Below are 25,423 nucleotides of genomic sequence, written 5' to 3'. Positions count from 1 at the left end.
CTACGTTTAATCACTTGAGGACGTGCCGAACTGTTTTCCAAAGTGACTATGCCATTTTATGTTCCCACTAGCAATATATACAGGTTTCTAGAATGCCTTTTGGCTCTTGGGAACATGTGGCTCTAAATCAGGAACTTATGGGTTGTAGGGGTATTAGATGAAGTTATTTAAGACCCATAAATGGACCCAGGATAAAAAGTCTCCCTCGGGCAGGTCACTCAGCCTCTCATGTGGCTCTGTGGGGCTCTCCTCCATGTCCCCGACCTGGTGCCTCTGCCTGCAGACCCCGTGGTTTCAGGATTTCATTCCTGGCTGTTGCACAGCAGGGCGTCCGCCCTAGCTCGCTGGTGAGGAGCGCAGACTTAGAGGCCAGAGCTGTCTTTTTGAGGCTCAGCTCTGCCATTTATTAGTTTTTGGCCTCAGCCAGTTCCCTAATTTCTCTGACCCTTGCTTTCCTTTGAGCTTTGGGGACTGTAGTGCCTTCTTCACGGGCTTACTGTGAGGTTGAAAAGGGATGTTGGAGATAATGGGCCCGGTGTGTGGAAACACTCCCCCACTAGTGGTGGCTGTTAACACCAGCTTGTAATCAGTCACTTTATCAAATGCTCTTTTGCAGCAATTCTGACGACAATATGTTGAAGAACATCGAACTGTTTGATAAGCTATCGCTGCGCTTTAATGGAAGGGTCCTGTTCATAAAGGATGTCATTGGGGACGAAATCTGCTGCTGGTCCTTCTACGGCCAGGGCCGCAAGATCGCTGAAGTCTGCTGTACCTCTATCGTCTACGCCACCGAGAAGAAACAGACCAAGGTAAGGGCCTCCAGAGGACGGTTCTGAGTGGCTAGTCTGAAATCTGTATTTGAAAAACTTCCCTTTCTCCTTGAGCAAAATACACTTCAAGAGGAAAAGGCTCTAAAAATGCTTTCCTTGACTCTTGACTGCTCGTTGTTCAAATATTCATTCTCTTTTGGGCCCTGGAAAGATCCAAACGTAGGCTTGGAAGAACAGAATGGCGTTTCCTTTCTGACACCCAGTAAGTATAGACAGTCATACTGCTCATGGGTTCCTTTTCTGTAAAGGTTGATTCAGACGGGTCCTTGTACCCGTGTGTACCCCGCTGCCTGCATTTGCTCCTCTGTCATCAACGATCTGACCCCACCTGTGCCAGCTCCTTGCCGTCTTCCTCTCGACGCTGTTTCCCACCACACTGGCCCCATCCAGCTCACTCATCAGGAGCAGTGCTACCTTCAAGGTCTTGACCTTGGCCTTCTAGTCGTGAGCCCCTACTTCCTTGTCATCTGTCCTCCTCTTACCCACCGACTTGGGCAGCCCTCCGCCCTCACGGGGCCCTCTCAGCACTCCTTGTGAATCTGGGTGGCTTCTTCCCAGCATGTGACTCCCTGACTGATCTGGACTCTGGACCCATTTTTATGTCATCCTCTGCAAACCAGTGGACCTGACCTCTCCCTTCTGTCTCAAACCAGTGGACCTGACCTCTCCCTTCTGTCTCTGTGCTGTTTTGCAAAGCTAGATCATGCTGCAGAGTGTGGTTAGAGATCTGGTCCACTGTTAATTGATATTCACTCCCTTTAGGTTTCTGCTTGCCTACCCTCTTCCTTAGGCTATGTGACTGAGTTGTGTTTGTCTTTTGTTTTCCTCCCTTCTATTTTTTTCTTTTTATTGAAGTATAGTTGGTTTATAATGTTGTGTTAATTGCTGTACAGCAGAGTGACTCAGTTATACATATACACATTCTTTTTCACATTCTTTTCCATTATGGTTTATCACAGGATATTAAATATAGTTCCCTGTGCTATACAGTAGGACCTTGTTGTTTATCCATCCTATATATACCAGTTTGCATCTGCTAATCCCAAACTCCCAATCCATCCCTCTCCCATTCTATTCTCTGTGTCTATGATTCTGTTTCATAGATAGGTTCATTTGTGTCATAATTTAGATTCCACATATAAGTGATATCATATGGTATTTGTCCTTCTCTTTCTGACCTACTTCACTTAGTATGATAATCTCTAGTTGCATACATGTTGCTGCAAATGGCATTATTTCTTTCTTTTTTATGGCTGAATAGTAGTCCATTGTATATATGCACCACATCTTCTTTATCCATTCATCTGTTGATGGACATTTAGGTTGTTTCCATGTCATGGCTATTGTGAATAGTGCTGCTATGAACATAGGGGTGCATGTATCTTTTTTTGAATTATAGTTTTGTCTGGGTATATGCCTGGGGATTGCAGGATCATATGGTAATTCTGTTTTTAGTTTTCTGAGGAAAACCTCTGCGCTGTTTTCCATAGTGGCTGCACCAACTTACATTCCTACCAACAGTGTAGGAGGGTTCCCTTTTCTCCACACCCTCTCCAGCATTTGTTATTTGTAGACCTTTTTTTTTTTTGAAGGTATTTTATTTCATTTTTTTGTGTTTAATTTTTTAATATTTATTTTATATTGGAGTATAGTTGATTAACGATGTCGTGTAGACTTTTTAATGATGGCCATTCTGACTGGTGTGAGCATGTAGTTCATTGTAGTTTTGATTTGCATTTCTCTAATATTTAGTGATGTTGAGTATCTTTTCATATGCCTATTGGCCTTCCGTATTCTTTGGAGAAATGTCTCTTTAGGTTTTCTGCCCATTTTGCGATTGGTATGTTTGTTTTTTTGTTGTTGAGTTGTATGAGCTGTTTGTATATTTTGGAAATTAAGCTCTTGTTGGTCGCATTATTTGCAAATATTTTCTCCCATCCTGTATGTTGTCTTTTCGTTTTGTTTATGGTTTCCTTTACTGTGCAAAAGCTTGTAAGTTTGATTACGTCCCATTTGTTTATTTTTGTTTTTATTTCTGTTGCCTTGGGAGACTGACCTACATTGGTATGGTTTATGTCAGAGAATGTTTTGCCTATGATCTTTTCTAGGAGGTTTATGGTGTCATATCTTATGTTTAAGTCCTTAAGCCACTTTGAGTTTATTTTTTTGTGTGGTGAGAGGGTGTGTTCTAACTTCATTGATTTACATGTGGCTGTCCAATTTTCCCAACACCGCTGGCTGAAGGGACTTTTTCCCATTGTATATTCTTGCCTCCTTTGTTCAAGATCAATTGACTGTAGGTGTGTGGGTTTATTTCTGGGCTCTCTATACTGTTCCATCGATCCATGTGTCTGTTTCTATGCCAATACCACACTGTTTTGATCACTGTAGCTTCGTAGTATTATCTGAAGTCTGCGATGGTTATGCCCTCTGGTTTGTTCTTTTTTTTCAGGATTGCTTTGGCAATTCTGGGTCTTTTATGGTTCCATGTGAATTTTAGGACTATTTGCTCTAGTTGTGTGAAAAATGTCATGGGTGATTTGATAGGGATCATGTTAAATCTGTAGATTGCTTTAGGTAATATGGCCATTTTAACAATATTAATTCTTCCAACCCAGGAGCATGGGATATCTTTTCATTTCTTTGAATCATCTTCAGTTTCCTTTATTAATGTTTTATAGTTCTCAGCATATATAAGTCTTTCACCTCCTTGGTGAGGTTTATTCCTAAGTATTTTATTTGGGGGGTTGTGATTTTAAAAGGTATTGATTTTTTTTACATTCCCTTTCTGATACTTCATTGTTGGTGTGAAGAAATGCAACCAATTTCTGTATGTTAATCTTGTGTCTTGCTACCTTGCTGAATTCATTTACCAGTTCTAGTAGTTTTTGTGTGGAGTCCTTAGGGTTTTTCTGTATATAGTATTATATCATCTAAATATAATGACAGTTTTACCTCTTCCCTTCCAATTTGGATACCTTTTATTTTTTTTTCTTATCTGATTACTGTGGCTAGGACTTCCAATACTATGTTGAATAGAAGTGGTTACAGCGGGCATCCTTGTCTTGGTCTAGATTTTAGCGGGAAGGCTTTCAGCTTTTCACCATTGAGTATTATATTGGCTGTGGGTTTGTCATAAATAGTTTTTACTATTTAGAGATATGTCCCCTCTATACCCACTTTGGTAAGAGTTTTTATCATGAATGGATGTTGCATTTTTGTTAAATGTCTTTTCTGCATCTATTGAGATGATCATGTGGTTTTTGTCTTTTCTTTTGTTTATGTGGTGTATCACGTTGATTTGCATATGTTGAACCATCCTTATGAATTTGGGATGAATCCCACTCGGTTGTGATGTAAGATCTTTTTTATGTGTTGTTGGATTTGGTTTGCTAATATTTTGTTGAGAATTTTTGCACCTGTACCATCAAAGATATTGGCCTGTAATTTTCTTCTTTGGTGGTGTCTTTGTCTGGTTTTGGTATCAGAGTGATGGTGGCTTCATAGAATGTCCTTGGCAATGTTCCCTCCTCTTCAATTTTTTGGAAGAGTTTGAGAAGTATAGGTATAAGTTCTTGTTTGTATGTTTGGTAGAATTTGCCTGTGAAACTGTCTGGTTCTGGAATGTTGTTTGTAGGGAGTTTTAAAATTATAGATTCTATTTCAGTTCTATTGATTGGTCTGTTCAAATTATCTATTTCTTCTTGATTCAATTTTGGTGGGCTGTATGTTTCTAGAAACTTGTCCATTTCTTCTAGGTTGTTGAATTTGTTGGCATATAATTGTTCTTAGTATTCCCTTATGGTTTTTTGTATTCCTGTGGTATCAGTTGTTATGTCTCCTTTTTCATTTCTAATTTGTTTATTTGAGTTCTCTCTCTTTTCTTCTTCGTGAGCTTGGCCAGAGGTTTATCAATCTTGTTTATCCTTTCAAAGAACCAGCTCTTGGTTTTATTAATTTTTTTATGTTGTTTTTTAAATCTCTATTTATTTCCCCTCTGATCTTTATTATTTCCTTCCTTCTGGTGACTAGGTTTTGGTTTTTCTTCTTTTTCTAATTCTTTTAAGTGGTAGATTAGGTTGTTTATTTGAGATTTTTCTCGTTTTTTTGAGGAAGGCCTGTATCTCTATGAAGTCCCCTATAAGAACTGCTTTTGCTGCATCCCATAGATTTTGTATGGTTGTGTTTTCATTGTCACTTGTCTCAAGGTATTTTTTAATTTCCTCTTTGATTTCATCATTGACCCATTGGTTTTTTAGTAGCATGTTGTTTAGTCTCCATGTAATTTTTTTTTCTCATTTCTTTTTCTGTGGCTAATTTCTAGTTTCATGCTGTTGTGTCAGAAAAGATGCTTGAGATAATTTCTGTACTCCTAAATTTGTTGAGGCTTGTTTTGTGCCCTAGTATGTGGGTCAATCCTAGAGAATGTTCCATGTGCACTTGAAAAGAATGTGTATTCTGGTTTTTTGGGATGTAATGTCATGAAAATATCAATTAAGTCTAACTGTTCTATTGTATCATTTAGTATTTCTGTTGCCTTATTGAGTCTCTGTCTGGAAGATCTGTCCACTGATGTGAGTGTCCACTCCTACTGTTGGGTTGGCCAAAAAGTTCATTCAGGTTTTCCTGGAAGATGTCACAGGAAAACCCGAACGAACTTTTTGGCCAACCCAATATTGTATTCCTGTCAATTTTCTCCCTTTATATGTCTGTTAGTATTTGTTTTATGTATTTGGGTGCTCTTATATAAGGGGTATATATGTTGATGAGTATAAAATCCTTTTCTTGTATTGATCCTTTTATCATTATATAGTGTCCTTCTTTATCTTTCTTTATGGGCTTTGGTTTAAAGTCTGTTTTTTGTTGTTGTTGTTTGTTTGTTTGTTTGTTTTGTGGTACACGGGCCTCTCACTGTTGTGGCCTCTCCCGTTGCGGAGCACAGGCTCCGGACGCGCAGGCTCAGCGGCCATGGCTCACAGGCCTAGCCGCTCCGCAGCATGTGGGATCTTCCCAGAGTGGGGCACAAACCCGTGTCCCCTGCATTGGCAGGCGGACTCTCAACCACTGTGCCACCAGGGAAGCCCCGGCTCTTGTTTTTTTAATCCAATCTGCCACTCTGTGTATTTTGACTGGAGCGTTTAGTCCATTGACATTTAGGGTAATTATTGATAGATATGTATTTATTGCCATTTTAAACCTTGTTTTCCTGTTGTTTTATATTCTTTGTCCTTTTTCTTTTTCCTTTTGTGGCTTGATGATATTCTTTTGCATTATACTTATGTTCTTTTCATTTTTTGTGAATCTATTGTATGTTTTTGATTTGTGGTCACCCTCTTTTTCAAGTATGTTAAGCCCTTCCTATATATATTTGCCTTAGACTGGTGGTCATATAGGCTCAAACACATTCTAGGGGGAAAAAAATCTACATTTTCTTACTCTCCACCCCAACATTTTATGATTTTGATGTCCTCTTTTACATCTTCATGTTCATCCTTTTGCTGTTCATTGTGGTTATCATCACTTTCACAGAAAATACTTTTTCTTTTCGGTACGGGGGCCTCACTGCTGTGGCCTCTCCCATTGTGGAGCACAGGCTCTGGACGTGCAGGCTCAGCGGCCATGGCTCATGGGCCCAGCCACTCCGCGGCATGTGGGATCCTCCCAGACCGGGCCACGAACCCATGTCCCCTGCATTGGCAGGTGGACTCTCAACCACTGCACCACCAGGGAAGCCCGAAAATATTTTGATTTTTTTTTTTTTTAAATCTGTATAGTGGTGCTTTTTTTTTTTTTTTTTTTTTTGGCTGTGTTGAGTCTTGTTGCTGCTCATGGGCTTTCTCTAGTTGTGGCGATTGAGGGTTACTCTTTGTTGTGGTGTGCGGGCTTCTCATTGCGGTGGCTTCTCGTTGTGGAGCATGGGTTCTAGGCGTGGGGGCATCAGTAGTTGTGGCACATGGGCTCAGTAGTTATGGCTCGCAAGCTCTAGAGCACAGGCTCAGTATTTGTAGCGCATGGGCTTAGTTCTCCGTGGCATGTGGGATCTTCCCGGGCCAGGGCTCAAACCCGTGTCCTCTGCATTGGCAGGCGGATTCTCAACCACTGTGCCACCGGGGAAGCCCTCTACCGGCTTTTTTAAGTGATTTATTTTCCAATTGTGATTTTCTCTTTCCTATAGATTTTTACTTCTTTTCTATTTAGAGAAGACCTTTCAATATTTCCTTTAGGATAGGTTTAGTATTGCTATGTTCTTCTATTTTTTCTTGTCTGAGAAATTCTTTCTCTCTCCTTCTATACTAAGTGATAGTCTTACTGGGTAGAGTATCTTAGGTTGCAGATTTTTTCCCTTTTAGGACTTTGAATTTATCTTGCCACTCCCTTCTGGCCTGCAATGTTTCCGTAGAGAAATCAGCTGATAGTCTTATTGGAGGGGGTTCCCTTGTAATTAACTCTGTTTTCCTCTTGCTGCCTTTAGAATCCTCTCTTTAACTTTTGCCATTTTTATTATAATACGTCTTGGTGTAGGTCTTTTTGGGTTTATCTTGTTTGGGACCCTTGAGCTTCCGGTACCTGGGTATGTTTCTTTCTTTAGGTTTGGGAAGTTTTCAGCCGTAATTTCTTCACATACATTTTTGATCCCCTTTACTCTTTCTTTCCCTTCTGGAGTCCCTATTCTGCATAGGTTGGCACACTTCATATTATCCCACAGGTCTCTTAGATTGCTTTTGGTTTTTTTCATTTGGCTTTCTATCTGCTGTCCTGATTGGGTGATTTCCATTATTTTATCTTCCAGATCACTTATTCATTTGCATTATTCATTCTGCTGTTCGTTGCCTTTAGCTCAGCTTTCGTCTCTGCAAATGAGTTTTCCAATTTTTTTTGGTTCCTCTTTATAGTTTCTACTTCCTTTTTACAGTACTCTGCGTTTCTTTCAATAGCCTTTCTTAATTCCTTTGGTATTTTCATTATTTTCTTTTTGAAATCAGTGCCTATTAGACTGAAGGGGTCTGTTTCACTCTTTGTTCCTTCAGGGGTCCTTTATCTGGGAGTAGTTCTTCTGCTTCTTCATTTTACATATTTCTCTTTTGAGTTTAGGAGAAACAGTTGTCTGCTGTGGTCTTGGAGGGCTGTTTATATGTGGGGTCATCCCTGTGTAGCTTTTGTGAGTTTAATATATTCGGTGTGAGGGCAGTTTTTAGTATGGATGCCTGTGGCCTTTTTCTTCAGCGTGTGCTGGTCGTTATCCCCTTGACGGGGGTGTGCAGATGCAGTGGCTGATGCCCAGTCCTGGGTTCTTGGTGGTGGCGGGCAGCTCAGGCACCCCCAGAGCACACGATGGGCACGATGGCATCTCACAGCCACTCCTGGAGTTTGGGCAGGCAATGGTGGGGGCCCTGCAACCACTCCTTGGGTCCAAGAGGGAGGTGATGGTAGCCTGAAACCACTCCTGGTGTCGGGGATGGGGGGGGTGGGGGCGCTGCGATGGCTCCTGGAGCCCATGCAGGTAGTGTCCTGCCCTCTGCAAGCGCACGCACAGAGAAAAAGGCTACAATGCAGATCCCACCCCTCCCCTCATGCACCCCCCAAACAATGGCGACTGGCCTCTAAGGTGACCCAGGCTGCCCCTGCATACACCCCCAGCTGTGGTCACACTGGATTCCAGCCCCCGTGGTCCGTCTGCACAACATGCCAACCCCAGTCCTCTCCCCAGTTTTGATCTCTGAAGCCCGAGTTCCAGCACCCAGCCCCCGCCAGCACTGGCAGACTCGTGTGTCAGGCTGGGGAGTGCAGGGCGGCAGCACTGACTGACTGTGCAGTCTTCTGTCTGCTTTGGCTGACGCAAACCAGCTGCTGTTTTCTCCTCTGAGGCTCAAGCTCTCCTGTCCCGGCCCATCTCCCCGCCGGTGAGGGGGCTTCCCAGGGTGCGGGAACCTTTCCTCTTTTTCACAGCTCCTTCCCAGTGACACAGGTCCTGTCCCGATTCCTTTCTCACTTTCTTTTCTTTTCCTTTTCCTTTTTTCTTTCTTCCTACCTGGTTTCGTGGAGATTTTCTTGCCCTTTCAGCAGTCTGAGGTCTTCTGCCAGTGTTCAGTAGATATTCTGTGAGAATCATTCCACATGTAGATACATTTTTGCTGTATTTGTGGGGGAAGGTAAGGTTCATGTCCTACTATTCTACCATCTTGATTGTGCTTTTTTTTTTTTTTTTTAATCATCCCATACACTGTGTCATTTCCTTTTCAACCTATCTGGGGAAATCATGACCAGGGACACATGCAGCAGGTCATGCCTCTAGTCACCTGCTCAGGTTATTATCCTTACTGCAGTCCCAGGAGCCCACAGCTCTGTGATGCTAGAGCAGCCTCAAAGGCAAAATGCAAATGAGAGATAATCAGACCACAAAGTAGAAACCAGAGTTAAAAATCTTTTTTTAACTTCTTTTTTCTTTTTTTAAAAGGGTACATGTTTTTTTTGTCTGTTTATTTTTGGCTGCATTGAGTCTTTGTTGCTGCGTTCAGGCTTTCTTTAGTTGCAGCAAGCAGGGGCTACTCTTCGTTGCGGTGCGCGGGCTTCTCATTGTGGTGGCTTCTCTTGTTGTGGAGCTTGGGCTCTAGGCACGCGGGCTTCAGTAGTTGTGGCATGCGGGCTCAGTAGTTATGGCTCGTGGGCTTAGTTGCTCCATGGCATGTGGGATCTTCCCGGACCAGGGATTGAACCCGTGTCCCCTGCATTGGCAGGTGGATTCTCAAGCACTGTGCCACCAGGGAAGCCCTTTTTTTTTTTTTTTTTAACTTCTTAGAACATCTGGTTCATTAGTATTTAGAATGTATCCTAAAAGGTATGTATTGTTGTAAGGTAGCCAGGAAGGGAAAAACACTTTCTTTTTTTTCCTTTCAAAGATAGTGGGGGAACCAGAATTATTCACTTTTCCTCCTATGTTAACAAGACGTGCCTCTTTTCTTTAGGGCTGTGAATTCCACCTGTAACTAGATTCTCCATTTTGTCATAGTTTGGTTTTTTATATACATGGATTGCCTCTGCCCTTGGATATTCAAAAGCTAATCATCTTACTGATTAAACTTTAAAATAGTGACTTTACGTTTTGAGAGCTTAACAGCGAGCAAAGGCTCTGAGAGACCTCGTGGTCGGATCCCCACTGTGTATAGATTCCTGGACGGATTCCAGAGTGAGCCTGTGCTCATGTTCGTGCAGCTGGTTAGTGGTGGAGCCGGGCTGGAGGCCAGAGCCCCTCTCCTGGTTCCCTTCGCTCTGCCTCTTGTCCCTCAGGGCTCCTTCCTTTTTCCAGGTGTTGGTGTTGGGATGACTGCCCCTTCAGGGACAGTTTCCTCTCCTTCTATCCCACACTTCCGGGACCTGTGCTTTCGAGCTGACACTCATGGTTCGTTGTCTCCCGTAACTGCACAGATGTTCCACTTGGGTTTTTGCATAATCGGTATCTTCCCTGGCAGAACATTTGAAGTGCTTTACCAGTTCTTACTGATTGCCTGGGACCCACCTCTAGTTCACGGCGCCTGACCCCGAAGGGCAGTTAAGTGCACGCAGCGCTTTACTGAGTGGGAGGGATTGTGTCCATTTTATGAGGGTCCCCAGCTGGTGCCTGTTCAGAAAGGATGCTGCTTTAAGGTGTGGAATGCCTCGTGTACAAGGGTGCAGCCCTGACTGTTAGAAGTAACACATTGGGAATGATGTAAATGTCCAAAGGAAGGCAAACTTCCAAAGGGGGCAGAGAGGGCAGGGAGATCTGTTTCACTGTATCCCTTTTGTCTCTTGTGAATGTAGCGCCATATGTAAGTGTTGCGTATTGACAATAAAAACTGCTTTAAACATAATAACGATGGTCTTACGGAGTCTTAGGGGCCTGGTGTAGACAGATGGCCCTGCTCAGAAGTCCTGGGTGGTGGCGGAGCTGGTGGGGTGGGGGCTTTGAGAGGCTAATGTACCTGCCTTGTGTTTTGTGGCGCTACAGGTGGAGTTCCCTGAAGCCCGGATCTATGAGGAGACCCTGAATATTTTGCTGTATGAGGCCCAGGATGGCCGGGGACCCGACAACGCACTCCTGGAGGCCACGGGTGGGGCGGCCGGACGCTCCCACCACCTGGACGAGGACGAGGAGCGGGAGCGGGAGCGGATCGAGCGCGTGCGGCGGATCCACATCAAGCGCCCGGACGACCGGGCCCACCTCCACCAGTGAGCGGGCAGGGTCCCCGCCTGCACCCCGCCCGCCCTGCTCCTCCCCGCTGTGCACTCAGATTCCCCGAGAGCTCCCGGGCCTCCCGCTGCCCCCGCGTCCGGAGAGACTGCATAAAAAGCGATGACGATTTTGGTATTTCTCGACCAGGTGAATGGATTGTCTTTACCCAGGTGAACACACCCCTGCCAGTGAACAAGCTGGGTCCAAGGTCTCTGCTTTCCTGAGAATCCGAGAAGCACTGGAGCCAGGCTTTCCTGGTTCTGGAGGAAGAGGATGAGTGGGTGTGGTGTGTGTGTGAGAACTTGTCTGCGGTATTTATTTCTGTGGGTGTTGACTGCCTCTTTGAGCTTCTTGGGTCGCCTTTCCTCCACGGTTCAGTTTGTCAACTCCGAAACGGGTCCTGTAGTCGGTGGTCACCAGCGGTGTCTGTGAGCTCAGTGTTTCCTAACTCCACCCCAGCACCCTGGCCCCATTCCCGTGCCCGGCACAGGCTCCACGGCTTTGCGAACAGCCCGTCCTGCCTCGGGCATCGATCCTGGAGCTTGTTGGTGAAGGACCACAGCTCTTAGCAGTGGAGATACCACCTGGGGGTTCCTGCCTCTCAGCCGCTGTTCCTAGTGTGGCTCTGGACGCCCAGCTCCGTTGAAGGGGCAGGCCTGTTGCCCCTTCTGCTGATCCGTGGTCTGGTGCTTGTTGGGACCCTGCAGGGTCTGGCCGAGAGCAGAGCTGCCCCTTCCTCTGCCCTCCTTGTTGACCCACTCCATTCCGGGAAGGCTGCCGGGCCTGCTTATGGGCATAGCGTACAAACCACTGCCCGGTGGGCTCCATTCCTTCCTCTTTGGCCTTATGCCCCGTTAAGCGGGGCTTACTGCCCCCAGCGGATGCCCTGCCCTTTGCTTAGAAGAAATTAAACATGGCCCCAGACTCTTTTCTGGCGTCCAGACAGGACCACTGCTCACGCCAGCAGCCTCAGGACGGTTCACCTGCTGTCAACGCAGCCGTCGCCTGGAGATCCCTTCCTGTCTCTGATCCTTACACGGTGTGGAGTGGCCATCGGTGAGCAGACGGAGAGGACGTGCAGATCCTTTTGGGTCCGGTCAGTGTGCATGTTCATGTTTGTTTAAGGGACGTGTGCGACTGTGGATGAGGATGTGTGCCCATGGCGCCTGGGTGGCCCGCGCTGGAGCCCTGCTGTCTGCACGGCGCTCGTGTGGGACGGACGTTCTCGGTTACCTACCTCCCCGTCTCCGCGCCCGCCCGTGACGCACAGAGGGAGTGGTGACAAATGTGGGTGGTTGAGACTAGGCTGGTAGAGTAGTTCCAAGGAGACTCGGATGTGTGTAAGGTATGGATGGGTTTTGTCTGCTATTCAAGGGAAACATTACCATTTTATACCAAAGGTATTAACACGGGCAGCCTTTGATACAGTGCATTCGAACAAAACGAGTTTATATTTTGAAATGGTTTTTACAGCTTAGACTTTGTACACCCTGCCCTACTTGTGACAGTTGTATGCCTTTATTTTGTATCCAGCAGCAAAGCCTACAATAAAACTTTAAAACAATCATGACCCAACCTAAAAATCATGTATCGGGTAGATGCTTTTTAAACTGTTGTGTGGGAAACTTTCATATTAGGCCATTTGGATTTTATTAAGTGCTAAGGATGGGAGGGGAGGGGGCTTAAATAATGTTTTGTAAATATTTTATACTGTTTAAGTTTTAAACACCAACCCTGCTGTTTGGGTTGAACTTTTTTTAGAAAGTTAAAGTGAATGTCAGTTCTGATGTTTTCTATAGGAATGGAAAAGCCATCATGTAAGTTCTGTTTTTCAAATGTTTACGTGAAGAGTAACTAACTTTGTGGAACAGTCTGATTAGTTGGGGCTTCTACACCTTATGACCAAATGTTTCTGGCCGTCTCTCTACTTTCACATTTCCTTCAACTTTGCACTTGTAGTTTGGAGTCTTTGCTTCCCTGGGATATGAACAAGTTCATGAAACATTCCATGGTGAGTGATACTGTTAGTTGCATACAGCCGTGAGCTGACAATGACAAAGTGTTGGCTGGTCCAGGCTCTGTTATCAAACATATTCTACAAAGAAGTGATTTCTTACGTGAGCACTAAGGGCAACAAAAGTCAATATTTGTATTTAAGAACCATCCAAGTAAAAACAAACACTGGCCTAAGATTTGGTGAAGAGCTAAGTTTTATTACACTGTAATAACTTACAATGGAAAAAGCAGAACAGCTTTGGGTCCCTCGTAATGAGGCTTTTTTTCAAATAAGTCATCTGATTGTGGTGACTGGGGACCTTGCCTCTCCATCGTCCTCCTGTAGTGGCTTACTTAGCAGGGCGGTCGCTGTGCAGGTACCCTGGCCCTCCCTCTGGAATGTGTTTTCTAGGGCTCCACCCAGGGTCACTGTAACACGTGTGTGTCACTAACCTTTCTGTCTCTTTGTGCCATGGAAAAAAACGCTATGAGCTTCAGAAGGAGTCACTGTGTGTTGTACAAGCATCTGTGGACATATGTAAAATAAAAGTTATATAACGCTTCTACTTAAATCTGTTTTTCTGGGTCTTTTCAGAAATGCCCAGCACAGTCCAGCCACTGAACTGAAGTGCAGTTCACAGGAAAGAGAGCAGAGATCCCACCTTCTACTTCACCACCTAAAGGTTGCTGCTCAGGGTGGAAAAGATGAGTCATTTTTCCGTAGTGTTTGAACTCAAACACTGGAAGGAAGTCTTGGGTGGAAATGCTGCTGGGCTTGTGAAACAGCGGTCGGCTGCTGTTGCCTCCGACTGCAGGTTTGGGGTGGGGAGAGCTACACCTCACCATGTGGAGCCTAAAGCCATGCAGGAACTGGGTATGTTTCTGAGTTCCATTTATTTAAAGCAAAATTCAGATTTTGCAGCTTTATGCTCTCAGACCACGTATAATACTTCATTGTGCCCCAGGGGCAGCATGACAAAGAGAATCTGTCATCCCCCCATACTGACATGTTCAAGTGCCCATCAAGTGTAGGTCCTATTGGGGATGTTTAAAATCACCCCCTTGGGTGACTTGAGGTTGGCTCCCTAAAGAGAACATGTAGTGCGACGGAACACCTGAGGGTTTGGCCTTTGGCATAAGATGCCACTCTGCTTCTTCAGGGACGATCCTTTTCCTAGAGCTGCTGGAAACTTTGCTTGAAGGTGGCGCTAACTGGACCAAATTCGAGCTTTCCTCAGTTGCAGCAGAAACGGCGATGGGAGAGATCAGACGTCATCCTCCATCAGGACTTCCTGCGGACCGACACCTGGGGAAGGTACACGCTGAGGTTTACAGGTCTCTCCTCTCACTCAGGAGGAGGCAGTGAGCGGTGCAGCCGCCTGCATGGTTGAGGGGGACGTGGACAAGCTGCGAGCAGCCAAGCCCCGTCACCAACACCATCTCCTGCCCCACCTCCCGTGAGACAAGCCACATCCAGAAATAGGCTCACTGAGGCCCCAACTTCAGCCTGAGCCAGCCAGGGAGGAATGGGGGTAAGTTTTAAGACAGCATGTAAACTGAAAAGTCACCTTATACTTTACATTAAAAATCACGCTTCAGTATTTTAACTTGTCCCCAAAGGAGTTACCTGTTTTCGGGGGCAATTATGTGTCTTTGTCCACAAAACAGTTTCATCGTTAAATGTGTATGAGACAGTCCATGTTGTTAGACCATTTTTTAGTTTGTATATATATACCAGGTATTCATAATTTGCTACAAACCATGTTTTTAAGATTCAGCCCCCTCAGCTTTCAGTTTGTCATTTGCCAGCTTGCTAGCGAGGGCAAAGCCCCGAGCACTCAGGCTTGACTTCCTAAGATGCGCCTGGTTCCCAAACCTCTCCTCCTCAGTCCTGGGATCCTTGTTTTCCAGAGCCCAGGCCTCACCCCCAGCCAGTTACGTCATGGTGTCAGGGAGCGGGTTGGGGGAGACACACACACTGGTATTTTTCGAAGCTGGTCGGGAGTTTCCCCCGTGGAGACTCACTTGAGAACCACGTGATAGGGCGTGAGGCCTTTGGCATCCAGTAAAGAGGGGCTTTGACATTTAATAGTGTGAAAAGTTTAATGTCAGCTTCCGGTTCACTGACAAATGTGAGTAAACTGTTCTCCTTTTCAGTCCGTGTTTGAATCTGCACCTCTAGTACCCATTCCTTCCTATTTTTCAACGCAGAATCAGGGACAGAGGGAGAAATAAACTAGACTATGATTCTGGTCAATCTACAGGAGGACTGAAATTGGCAGAATCTTAACCTATAGTCTTACTTAAAACTGCTTACACCTCCCCCTCCCCAGACACGGCCACTCACCACTGTTAACTGTCCGTTTTTATCTTTATAGATTTGTTCTTCTGGTCCGGTGTCAAAAACTATTGTGCCTTCTTTTCCAGGACTAATATAAAACTGTAAACTTAAAATACACAAAGTGATAAATTACTGGCATACTCTATTTTTTCCTTCAGCTGTGGGCCTGCAAAAGAAATTCACCTGTGACGCTTACTAGTTTCGAGATCAAATTCCTGTTTCATTACAGAGTTTTATTGTATATTTGAGTAATTGAAAGAAAACCGTTTCTGCAACTGGGAAAATGGCCACGCCTTCCTGTAGTTATTTTCAAATCGGTTTAGCACAGTTCTTCCACAGGCATGAGCAGCAGAGGTGTGGCTGGCACCTGCTCTCGCCCAGGGTGGGTCCCCCTTTCACTGGGTGACAAATTCCCTTAGGACCATAAGCACCTCCTTTGAAAACTAGATGGTGAGACCACTGTTCATTCCCTTTGGTGAATAAGTGATCACTGACTTCATTTCTGTGGAGCCCAAGTCCTAGGGGGTGAGGAGGGAAGAAAGCTGGTGATCGGAGGGGGCAAGGGTACCCCCAACCCCTTGTGGGTAGGCAGTTCTTACTTTGCGGGGAGGGGCAGGCCTGGGTGAAACGATTAACATTTGCGTCTTCCTTGATCTGTTAATAGACACTTAACATTGAATGACTTCCTGAGTACAGACGAAACCACCTACCTTCCTTGAACAACATTTACAACGTTCTCCTTCTTAGCCAGCATGACGAGTTTGGTAACTGCCTCAAATATGTGTTTGCACTGTAAGACGGCATCCCCCTGCGGCGGAGAGGAGAGAACACGGCCGGCTCAGTGGTAGCGGCTTCACAGAAGAACATCACTGAGGTTTCACTGGGGGCCGCTAAAGATTTTGGCAGTGTTTCCCTCTGTTAGCAGCCCTGTGGCCGTAGGTTACCTTTTGCCTGTTGCCTTCTGGCGAAACGTGAATGACTACCATTCCGTCGCTGAAGCTGCTGGTAGAGACACCTTAGGACAGATCCAAAGTTAGAGGCCAAGAACTGGACAACTTGACATTGATACAGAAAAAAGGCATGCCTGGGGGGTCCCCAACCCCAGGCTTTTTCCCTCCTAGCTGGGCCAAGTGGGGTGGCCCTGCAATCAGCACCTGTGCTCGGAAAAACAGCTGGTCCCTGTCAAAGGTGACCAGTGTCCGACCCGGATGCCGGAGTGAGATGCCGTTGGCGTTTGTGCCGGAGTAAGAGGCGCAGCCCGGGCCGCCCTGGGTTTGTGGGCAGCTTCGCCTAGGTCTTCCGGTGAGCGGCTGCTGCGCTGCTGGTGTGCCCGGGGGCCGAGTCAACCCAGCGAGTTTTCTGAAGATTGCCTGCTGCTTACCTTTGAGCGCAGGGTACTCTATTTTCTGCTTGATTTTGGCAAGTTCCACCACGTAAGCTGCTTTCTGAGTGAGAATGAGTTGCCTCTGCCGTGTCTTGAAGCCTTTCCTGTCGTATTTAATGACCGGGATACCGTACTGCAAGGAGGTGACCGTCACTACGAGGCGACGCTTGCTTCGCGGGGGAGGGCGGCAGCGTACCGAGTGCCTTGTTACTCGGCCTCTGGAAACGTTGCTTCGAGCCCCCGAACGGAGAGGGGCTCAAACAGATCTTGCATAAATGAGTTTTCCCTGAACCCTGGCTCTCTGCCTGAAAGGCTGTGATTCCTGGCTCTGCCTATGACGTTGACCTTCTGAGGTATTCAAGGCCACAGCCACTTGCCTCACGGGGCTGCTCTGAAAGGTCAGCAGAGATGAAGACACTCTGCAGGCGTTAAGAGCCCTGACAGCCAGAGGGTGATCCAACCTAGTCACAGGTTTCTAGTCCCCAGGGACCAAAGTGACCAAGCAGCCACCGGAGCCAGTCACCAGCTGCCGCATGCCAGGCCGCAGCCTGTGCCCTTCACACCATCAACCCCTCCGTCCTCCCCATTCACAGAAGGATGGAGGCACCGAAGGCGTAAGTCACCTGCCCAGGATCACACAGCTAAGTTATCAAACCCACGTCGGCGCCCAGGCACACTGCTTCTAATAGGGGATGTTTAACGATTAAGTGTATGCCTGCATTTCGCTTAACTTCATAGAAAGCCAAACACAGTTCCTGGGTGACGGGCGAGGGCCATAAGAACAGCCACAGGTACCTAATAGTCACGTAACTGTGATCCCTACCATCTTAACACCCAGAGCATCAGAGCTGAGAGCCCGGCCCACGCACACGCACCCCTGCCTTTTAATAGTGCTTCCAGACCCCCTTCACGTAGAAGACAGACCCTGTTCTCAGACCCCACAAGGGAATCCTGTCTCAGGCAAGGACACACATTTCCTTACCTGGATTTTCTCACTGCTGATGAGCTGAAGCACTTTGGGATTAATGTCTCCTTCATCTAAGGAAGCAACCAGAGCACAGCAAATCACTAAATACCACCCCTGTGCACAGGCCGCTGGCATCTGCTCGTTTTCTGTCCCTCTGTGACCAAGAGCTCAGCCTGGGAGCTAGCTGTCAGGAAATGCGGATCAAGTATCTTCCTTTGACTTTTTTTTTTTTAAATAGGGGAAGTGAGCACATAGATGAAAAAAGGGACTTACCTATTCGGCTGTCGGCAAAGGGTTGATTTAAGCTTTCTGCATAGCCTTCTTTCTTTCCCCTGAATATTTCACTTGTAACCACCTTTTGCTGCATCTGGTAATACATAATTAGAAGTACAAAATGGTAGCCATGAGGCTTTTGGGGACCTAAAGAGGTCCACACTAGTGCTTGCTTTCCTGAATAAGTAAGGCTCCTCAAGGAGCCTTGTCATACTTCTTCTGCATAGGAGTCAGAACACATAGAAGTCAAACACATTTGGCTTTGGCCAAAATGCCTCAAAAATTCTACTGATTAGAGTCTGAAGTTGACACTTAGGCTTGTCTCTGCTTGCACTGACTTCCTGGAAGTGGAATTTTCAGAGTTGAGAGTTTCTTCTAGGTCAGAGATCCCAAACGGCAGCCCGTGGGCCAAATCCAGTAGTTTTTTTGGAGCGCAGCCATGCCATCCATTTACAGGTTGTCTCTGGCAGCTCGTGTGTACCAGGACAGAATAATTTCAACAGAGATGGCGTGGCCGGCAAAGCCTAGAATATTACCCTCTAGCTCTTTACAGAAAAAGTCTGCTGACCAGCAAATGAACATAAAGAGAACTACGCCACCAGCAGAGAAGGGGCCCTGCATGCTTTGCGGTTCAGAGGCCGTCTAGATGATGTTCCCATGGTAACAAAAGAGCAATGCTACTTTTAACAGCTGCCAGTTAACGAGGGCTCTGTGCTAAGTGGTCTACATGCGTTTCATCCTCAAAGCATGTATGAGGCATGAGCCTTGTGTGACCCTTGGCTTACAGGTGAGATGGTAGGTGAGGATTGCTGACAAGGGGCCAGCACCCACCCCTCCAGCATCTTGCCACCTGCCCGCAACGCCACGTCCCTACCAGGGCTTTCCTCTCGGCTGTGATCCCTCGGCAGTACTTCCGGACCAGGTTCCTCATGCACATTTTCCTGAGCAGATTCGATGCCTGCGTGGAGAACACTCTTCTTTTCCACCTGCCTCCTTCACCCGCCCCCGCTTTAGGCTTCAGCCGCCAAAACAGAAGCTTTGAAAGCACAGCTGAATTCAGTTTGAGGTAAAGGACAGCCTTAATATTTTCTAGTCAAAGAAAGCAGCTCATCTTCCAGTCTTGGGCTCACTGTTCGCCGCTGCTAAACTAGTGGTTCCTGATCTTGAATGAGTTTTGAGTCACCTGAGTTGCTGGCCAGGAGGTTCCTAGAGACGCTGATTCAATGGGCCCGGGTTGGGGCCCAGGAATCTTAGTCACCCCCACTCTGCGCTCCAGACACAGAGGGTCCCCAGAGCATCTACTGAGAAACACTGTTCTAGGCAACAGTCCCTAAACCCATCTGTAAATGTTACATCAAGGACAGAAAGCATTCAAGAGTGCTCTGTGTAAACAGACCTCCACGGGCTTTATAACTCTAGAGAGGATATACGAATTGCGAAGAGTTAAATCCCTTGGGCATCACTCTTGCAGGGAAGTGGTTTGTCTGCTGAGGCAGCCCTTTCAAGGCGAGGGGGGCGGCACCAAAAGATATACAGGTTAAGCTCCATCCGTGCCCATGCCATTTGCAACGTGAGTCCTGGAACAGTCCTTACATTTTCCAAGAGGCCAGGAGGCCTCAGCCAGCTGTCGTCCAAGACGTTCTCTGGGACGTGATACCGAAGATTCAAGATGTAATTCTTCCGCACGAACACGATGAACTCCTCATTGTCAGGACAGAGGGGCTTGTTGCGATGGATGAATCCCTTTATGAACCTAAGCGGGAGAGAGTTTTGTTAGTTTTCTATTTCTTCACTTCCCATTTCTTCACTGAAACTTGCGTTCTCTCCCCTACCGGTTTGATTTAACGGTGGCCAAAACGGTGGAGATTACTTTGTTCGCCAAGTAGGGCCACAGGCCAAATCTGGCCCAAAGATATGTTCTATTTCACCCACACCATTTTTTGTTTTCTTTTGAGTGACTTGAATTCATTGCCAACAACAACAACAACAAACTGGGAAGTATTACATGAAAGCCAGATTTCCAGCTTTCCTTGAAAAAAAAAGATCTCCCAACACTGGGCTGGCCGCAGTCTGCTAAAGTGGAGTAGTGACTGCCCTTCTTAGGTGGACTGAGCTTTCCAGTTTGCCACAGTCCCTACCCTACCTTATTGCCTTAGCCCAGGTCATGAGACTCGCTGTCCCTGCCTGGCCTCAGAAGGCATTCGACTTTGTGACTTTTGAACTAGGCTAAGAGAAACAACAAACGTTCTGAGTTGCGATCACTGTCAAATGAGGAAGCTCAGAGGAAGGAGAGGGAACAGAATTTCTAAGGGTTGACATCCTGCAGGGAAGATGACTTTTCTGCCCAGAGCCAAAACCTCCAAGTCCATGACCACCCGCTGCAGCACAATAGCACTTAGAGACCTTTCCTCCCTAGTGGACCCAACTGAGAACTTACTTTCTTATAATCTGCACAGCCCACTTTCTCCTTTTGGCCTCCTTCCGAGCCAGGGCTCCACGCCAGTGGGCTTCAAGTTTAATGGCTGAAAGAGTTCACTGCTGGCATTAGAAGGTGAGCACAATCACTTAAATACAAAAGCCTTTTCCAGAATTATTCATCCACTCCACAAACACCTGGATGCCCAGCACCGCACTCCGCTAGCCCTCGAGATGGAAAGTGGGATGAGAGTCATCAGTCTCTACCCGGACGTGCCCAGACGGACAACTGAACCAGAGTGACGGAGGAGCAGAGGGGGTGCTGGGAAGCATCAAGGGAAGCTCCAAAATTACACAAGGGGTCAGTTTTCTGAGGTCTTTTTGAGGGACCAGAGTGGCACTTGATGGCACAGATTAGTCTTGCCACTGCGTTTGCTTTGTCTCACCCCATGTTTAGTTTTAGTTGTCTACGTTAAAAAATGGGGATACATAAATTGGGACACACAAAAATTAGATTTCTGGCTTGTGTCCCAATTTTTAAATGCTTTTCAGATTGTTTTTCCAGTTAATTCAGATATTCAAAATGCTTTTCTTTTATTCCTCATGGCCACATTGTTATAAAAACTAACTGGAAACAACCCAAATGTCCATCAACGGAACAGCTAAATTGCGGTACGCTCATATAGCACACAGGGGTCAGCAAACTGCGGCCCTCGGGCTGGCCACCTGTGTCTGTAAGTAAAGTTAGTGCAACAGAAATGTCGCAGAAGAAAAATACAAACAGCATAATTTTATGGAGTTCAAAACATTCCAGCCTACAAGTACATTATTTAGTGGTGCATTCATAGATGATAAAATTATTTAAAAAAACAAGGAAATAAGGGAAAGTTCAGAAGAATAGTGTGTGTGTTGCGGGGGGATGCGGAGAAGTGATTGAGGAGGGACAAAGTGCAGGGGCTCCAAGTGCACTCATGGTGTTAGTTAATAAAAATAATAAAATTATTATTTTTTATTAATAAAAAATTATTCTTTAAACATGCATGGACTTCCCTGGTGGCACAGTGGTTAAGAATCCACCTGCCAGTGGAAGGGACATGGGTTCGAGCCCTGGTCCGGGAAGATCCCACGTGCCACAGAGCAACTAAGCCCGTGCGCCGTAACTACTGAGCCTGTGCTCTAGAGCCCACGAGCCACAACTACTGAAGCCCACATGCCTAGAGCCTGTGCTCTGCAACAAGAGAAGCCACCGCAATGAGAAACCCACGCACTGCAATGAAGACCCAACTCAGCCAAAAATAAATTTAAAAAAAAACATGCACATGTTGTGGATCAAATAAAACATGTCTGTGTAACAAGTATAGGCTACATTGCTGAGTAAAAATGAGGCCCCAGAACCAGACCCCAAGAATGCCAGACACCAAGGTTTCAAGGCCAGGCAGGCGAAAAGGATGCTCAAAGGAACCTGTGCGTCTAGGTGCCATGTGGATGAGAGGGAAACTTGGCCATGGCAAGCCTGAGAAGTCCTGTTCAGTTCTTACCTGCTTGTCTTTTTCTCACGTATGCTCTCCTTTCCAGGCAGCCTTTGTACATGGCTTGGATTCTCGCAACTTAAAAGAAAACAAAACTTGGTGAAACGGCTTTCAGTTGTGCAGCTTGGTAGGTGTGACCTTCGGAGGAGGTGTCGGCTATGGCCCTAGGGGCACGCAGGGTAGAGGTGACGGGAAGCCACGGGATATGACAGGATAGAAACGAGAGTGGGCAGGTTACGTTCAGCCTGAGTGCCAGAGCTGGCCAGTAACTGGGGCTCCCTTTCTTCCTCTTGCCTTCCCCCAGCTAAGGAACAGAACCACCATCTGGAGGGCTTGCTGGCCCCTGGTTCTAGGCATTGTATTTCATCCTCCCACCCAACCCTGCAAGGCAGGCAGCCAGGCATCAGCACATTTGACAAAGCGGATCACAGACCCAGCCGGTGAAGACCCTTGCCAGGTGCGAGGCAACCACGCGGCTATGAAGCAGGAGTGTGAACCCAGGGCTGTGGAACCACACACATGCCGTGTAGCTTCTCCATTCACAGTGTGCCCCCTCCACCCAGTGACTGGGGTCCCCCCACAGACCAGGCTCCTCGAGGGTCCCGCACACCAGCAGCATCACATCCCCTGGGAGCTGGGTAGAAATGTTAACCCAGGCCCCCGCATTCAGCACCTGCCCATGAACGTGATCCTGGGTGATCAGTGCCTGCTGCCGGAGGGGTCAAAAACAGACCACCAACAACAGTGGTTACGAGCCCAGGCCCTGAAGCCAGACAGACACACACTCAAACCCCCGCTGTGCTGCTGTTGGGCCTCAACTTCCCCACATGTAAAGTGGACATGATAATACCACTCGTCCACAGGTTTGTTCCGAGAATACAATGAGATCATGAATACAGCAAGCACTGAGATTACTCAAGCAGAGCTGGTCTCAGCAGGCCAGGTGAGATCTCACAGGGGAAGCCCCTACCCCCTGGTCGTTTTGATTTGTGATTTTTTGCATTTTCCTCCCGTCTAAGTTTTCTTATTTACCATTCAGAACAAACACCCTGGCTGTGGGCTTTGCAGCTACACCTTCCGACATCAGACACATACAAATGAAGTTTAAAAAAAACCCTTCATTTAAGGGGGATGGACTCCATGGGTTTAGGTCCTGGTGTGGCACGACAAAGTTGGATCCAAACTAAAAATGAGGCAGAACTGCAGTGTTTAAGTTTCCAGGTGCATCCGTGACAGCCCTCCAAACATAAGGGATAAATTCACCTGTGTCTTATAATCCTGTTGCCTTGTTCTGGGTTAAGGCATAAGTTCACCTGTATCTTATAATCCTGTTACCTTGTTCTGGGTTTCCAAAGCCAGTGCTTCTAACATTATATCAAACACTCATGTTTAAGATGTTTCCCAAGCTAAGCTTGTTCATATCACATTCTGTTAAAATCAGGGTCGGAAAAAAAAAACCATACCTAATTGATGTTTACTAAATTCAAAGGCATCTTCAGTAGCAAACAGAGTTCTGGGGAAGCGAATGAATATTTTGGATCTAGAAATGAAAAAAATGTTTTAATTATTAACTGGTCGTCACCGTCTGTAGTGGATTCAATAATGTCCTCCCCCCACCCCCAAAGTCACATCCACTTAGGTCCTCAGAATGTGATTCTTATTTGGAAATACGGTCTTTGCAGATGTCATCAAGGTAAAGATTGAGATAAAATCACACTAAATCCAATGAGAGTGTTCTTATAAGAGAGAGGGAAAGACGCACAGACGCGGGGGAGAAGGCCGTGTGAAGACGGGGGCCGAGATTGGAGTGATGCTGCCACAAGCCAAGGAATGTCAGGAGCCACTGGAAGCCGGAAGCAGCAAAGAAGGATCCTCCCAGAGAGACGTCAGAGGGAGCACGGCCCCGCCAACACCTGGATTTTGGCCTTCTGGCCTCCAGAAATGTGAGAAAATAAATTTCTGTTGTTTAAAGCCAACCAGTCTGTAGGTAATTCATTATGCAGCCCTAGGAAGTTAATTCACCTTCCTAACCCAAAGTGACTTCCCTGGGCTTTAAAAGGTGATGACAGAGAATATGGGTCTAAGTTTAGGAGAAGATCCCATCAGCCAGCAAAGGTAAATTATAAATATTGAGCTCCTATTGCCTGCCCTCAAGCCCCCCCGGCAACCCACGCTTTGAGGGAAACTTCCCAGGCCAGCCACTGGGGACAGCAGAGCATCGTGCCACGTGAACCCATCAGAGGTTTTATACCGGGGACAGATACACCTCTGACCTCCATGACCCACCTCCCACTGGATGTGCTAAGCCCTATTCCTGAGAAATCTGACTTGGAAAAGTAACTGCTCCTTGGAGCAGGGCCCAGAATAGAAGAATAAAGGATGGAACGGGGCCAGGGTGGTCACAGAGGGCCATGTACAAGTTGGCAGGGAAAGCCCACTGACAGATTCAAAGGCAGCGATCCCTGACGCTGGAATCTCTGCGGCCTGGGAGTAGATCCTCTTCATGCGTGGGCCCTGTTCTTTGCAATCAAATGAACGCTGACCAAAACGTCTAAGAGAACAGATGAAAATTATCCTGGTTCACCCCACTGAGTCCTGCCTTGATGCTTTCAATGTGTACGAAAAGGCCTGCTCACGGACGACAGCTCTACAGTAATGATACCTAGAGTTCTAGAACACCACTTTCTGGGAGATGCTAGAGGAGCTTTCTCATCGCAGAAGTCCGAATATCCCCTCCGAGAAGTCATGCATACATTTTGAACAATGAAAGAATGTAGGCACAGAGAGATTAGGGAATTCGCGCTGACACCCTCCTCATTTTGTGCACAAAGAAGCTCATCCCAGTCTCCAGTGCAGGTTTAGAACCCGGGGCTCCTTTATACTTAATCCCCTCCAACAGGCAACTATGTAGCCTTTCTAACCACTTAGCGCTTGTGATACGGTGCTTTATAATAAGAAATACGTATTTGGTCTCTGTCCCGTTCCAGTGTCACAGCTCCCAAAACCCTTGTAATTTCCTAAGTGATTAGAGCAATGGGGCATCTTTCGCTATGATCTATCTTTTGGTTTTTGTTCCTGAAATAGCTTCAAAGTGATAAAGGGGAAATGGGTGTCTTTTTAAAAATTCTTTTCCATTATGGTTTATTATAGGATATGGAATATAGTTCCCTGTGCTATACGGTAGGACCATGTTGTTTATAGTAGTTTGTATCTGCTAATCCCAAATTCCCAATTTATCCCTCCCCACCCCCTTTCTCCGGGTGTCTTTTATTATTTATAACAAACCCCTTTCAACCGCACCACACCTGAGTTTATGCTAACAGCTGATGTTTGGAAAGCCCCTAGATAACCTAAGGATGGGAACTGGTTGCTAGGGAAACCAACCTTGAGATTAGAAGGTTGGAACTTTCAGCCCCACTCCTGGGCGTGAGGTTGAATGAATGACCACTGGCCAATGAATTTATCAATCATGCCTA

At 46.4% G+C, this 25,423-nt stretch overlaps 2 protein-coding genes across 14 annotated transcripts in view; one reads left to right on the top strand and one right to left on the bottom strand.

The window, feature by feature from the left end:
* Positions 1 to 13,610, top strand: part of KCTD10 (potassium channel tetramerization domain containing 10) — a 32,579-nt gene extending 18,969 nt beyond the window's left edge. For all 3 annotated transcript variants that reach the window (XM_060121167.1, XM_060121166.1, XM_060121168.1), the window contains exons 6-7: positions 617 to 812; positions 10,819 to 13,610. In XM_060121167.1, the coding sequence (XP_059977150.1) occupies positions 617 to 812; positions 10,819 to 11,043 (421 nt within the window). In that variant the 3' untranslated portion in view covers positions 11,044 to 13,610. The remainder of the gene's footprint in view (positions 1 to 616; positions 813 to 10,818) is intronic.
* The window catches only part of MYO1H (myosin IH), a 143,076-nt gene continuing 130,888 nt past the window's right edge, over positions 13,236 to 25,423 (bottom strand). For 2 of the 11 annotated variants that reach the window (XR_009534733.1, XR_009534734.1), the window contains 9 exons: positions 23,411 to 23,487; positions 21,957 to 22,025; positions 20,441 to 20,525; positions 19,597 to 19,756; positions 18,878 to 18,961; positions 18,004 to 18,097; positions 17,746 to 17,801; positions 15,386 to 16,896; positions 13,236 to 14,344 (listed from right to left, as the gene is read on the bottom strand). Coding sequence is in view for 3 of the 11 variants with exons in the window: in XM_060121163.1 (XP_059977146.1) it covers positions 15,338 to 15,485; positions 16,090 to 16,187; positions 16,324 to 16,394; positions 16,761 to 16,896; positions 17,746 to 17,801; positions 18,004 to 18,097; positions 18,878 to 18,961; positions 19,597 to 19,756; positions 20,441 to 20,525; positions 21,957 to 22,025; positions 23,411 to 23,487 (1,078 nt within the window). In the remaining 8 variants the exon portion in view is untranslated. Of the gene's footprint in view, positions 16,897 to 17,745; positions 17,802 to 18,003; positions 18,098 to 18,877; positions 18,962 to 19,596; positions 19,757 to 20,440; positions 20,526 to 21,956; positions 22,026 to 23,410; positions 23,488 to 25,423 lie in introns of all 11 variants that reach the window. The other 9 variants (XR_009534738.1, XM_060121164.1, XM_060121163.1 and 6 more) reach the window with 9 other exon arrangements.

Source organism: Lagenorhynchus albirostris, chromosome 14 (assembly GCF_949774975.1).
Source record: "Lagenorhynchus albirostris chromosome 14, mLagAlb1.1, whole genome shotgun sequence".
Lineage (NCBI taxonomy): Eukaryota > Metazoa > Chordata > Mammalia > Artiodactyla > Delphinidae > Lagenorhynchus > Lagenorhynchus albirostris.
The sequence above is the reverse complement of the archived record's forward strand: the minus strand, read 5'-3'. Positions and strand labels throughout refer to the sequence as shown.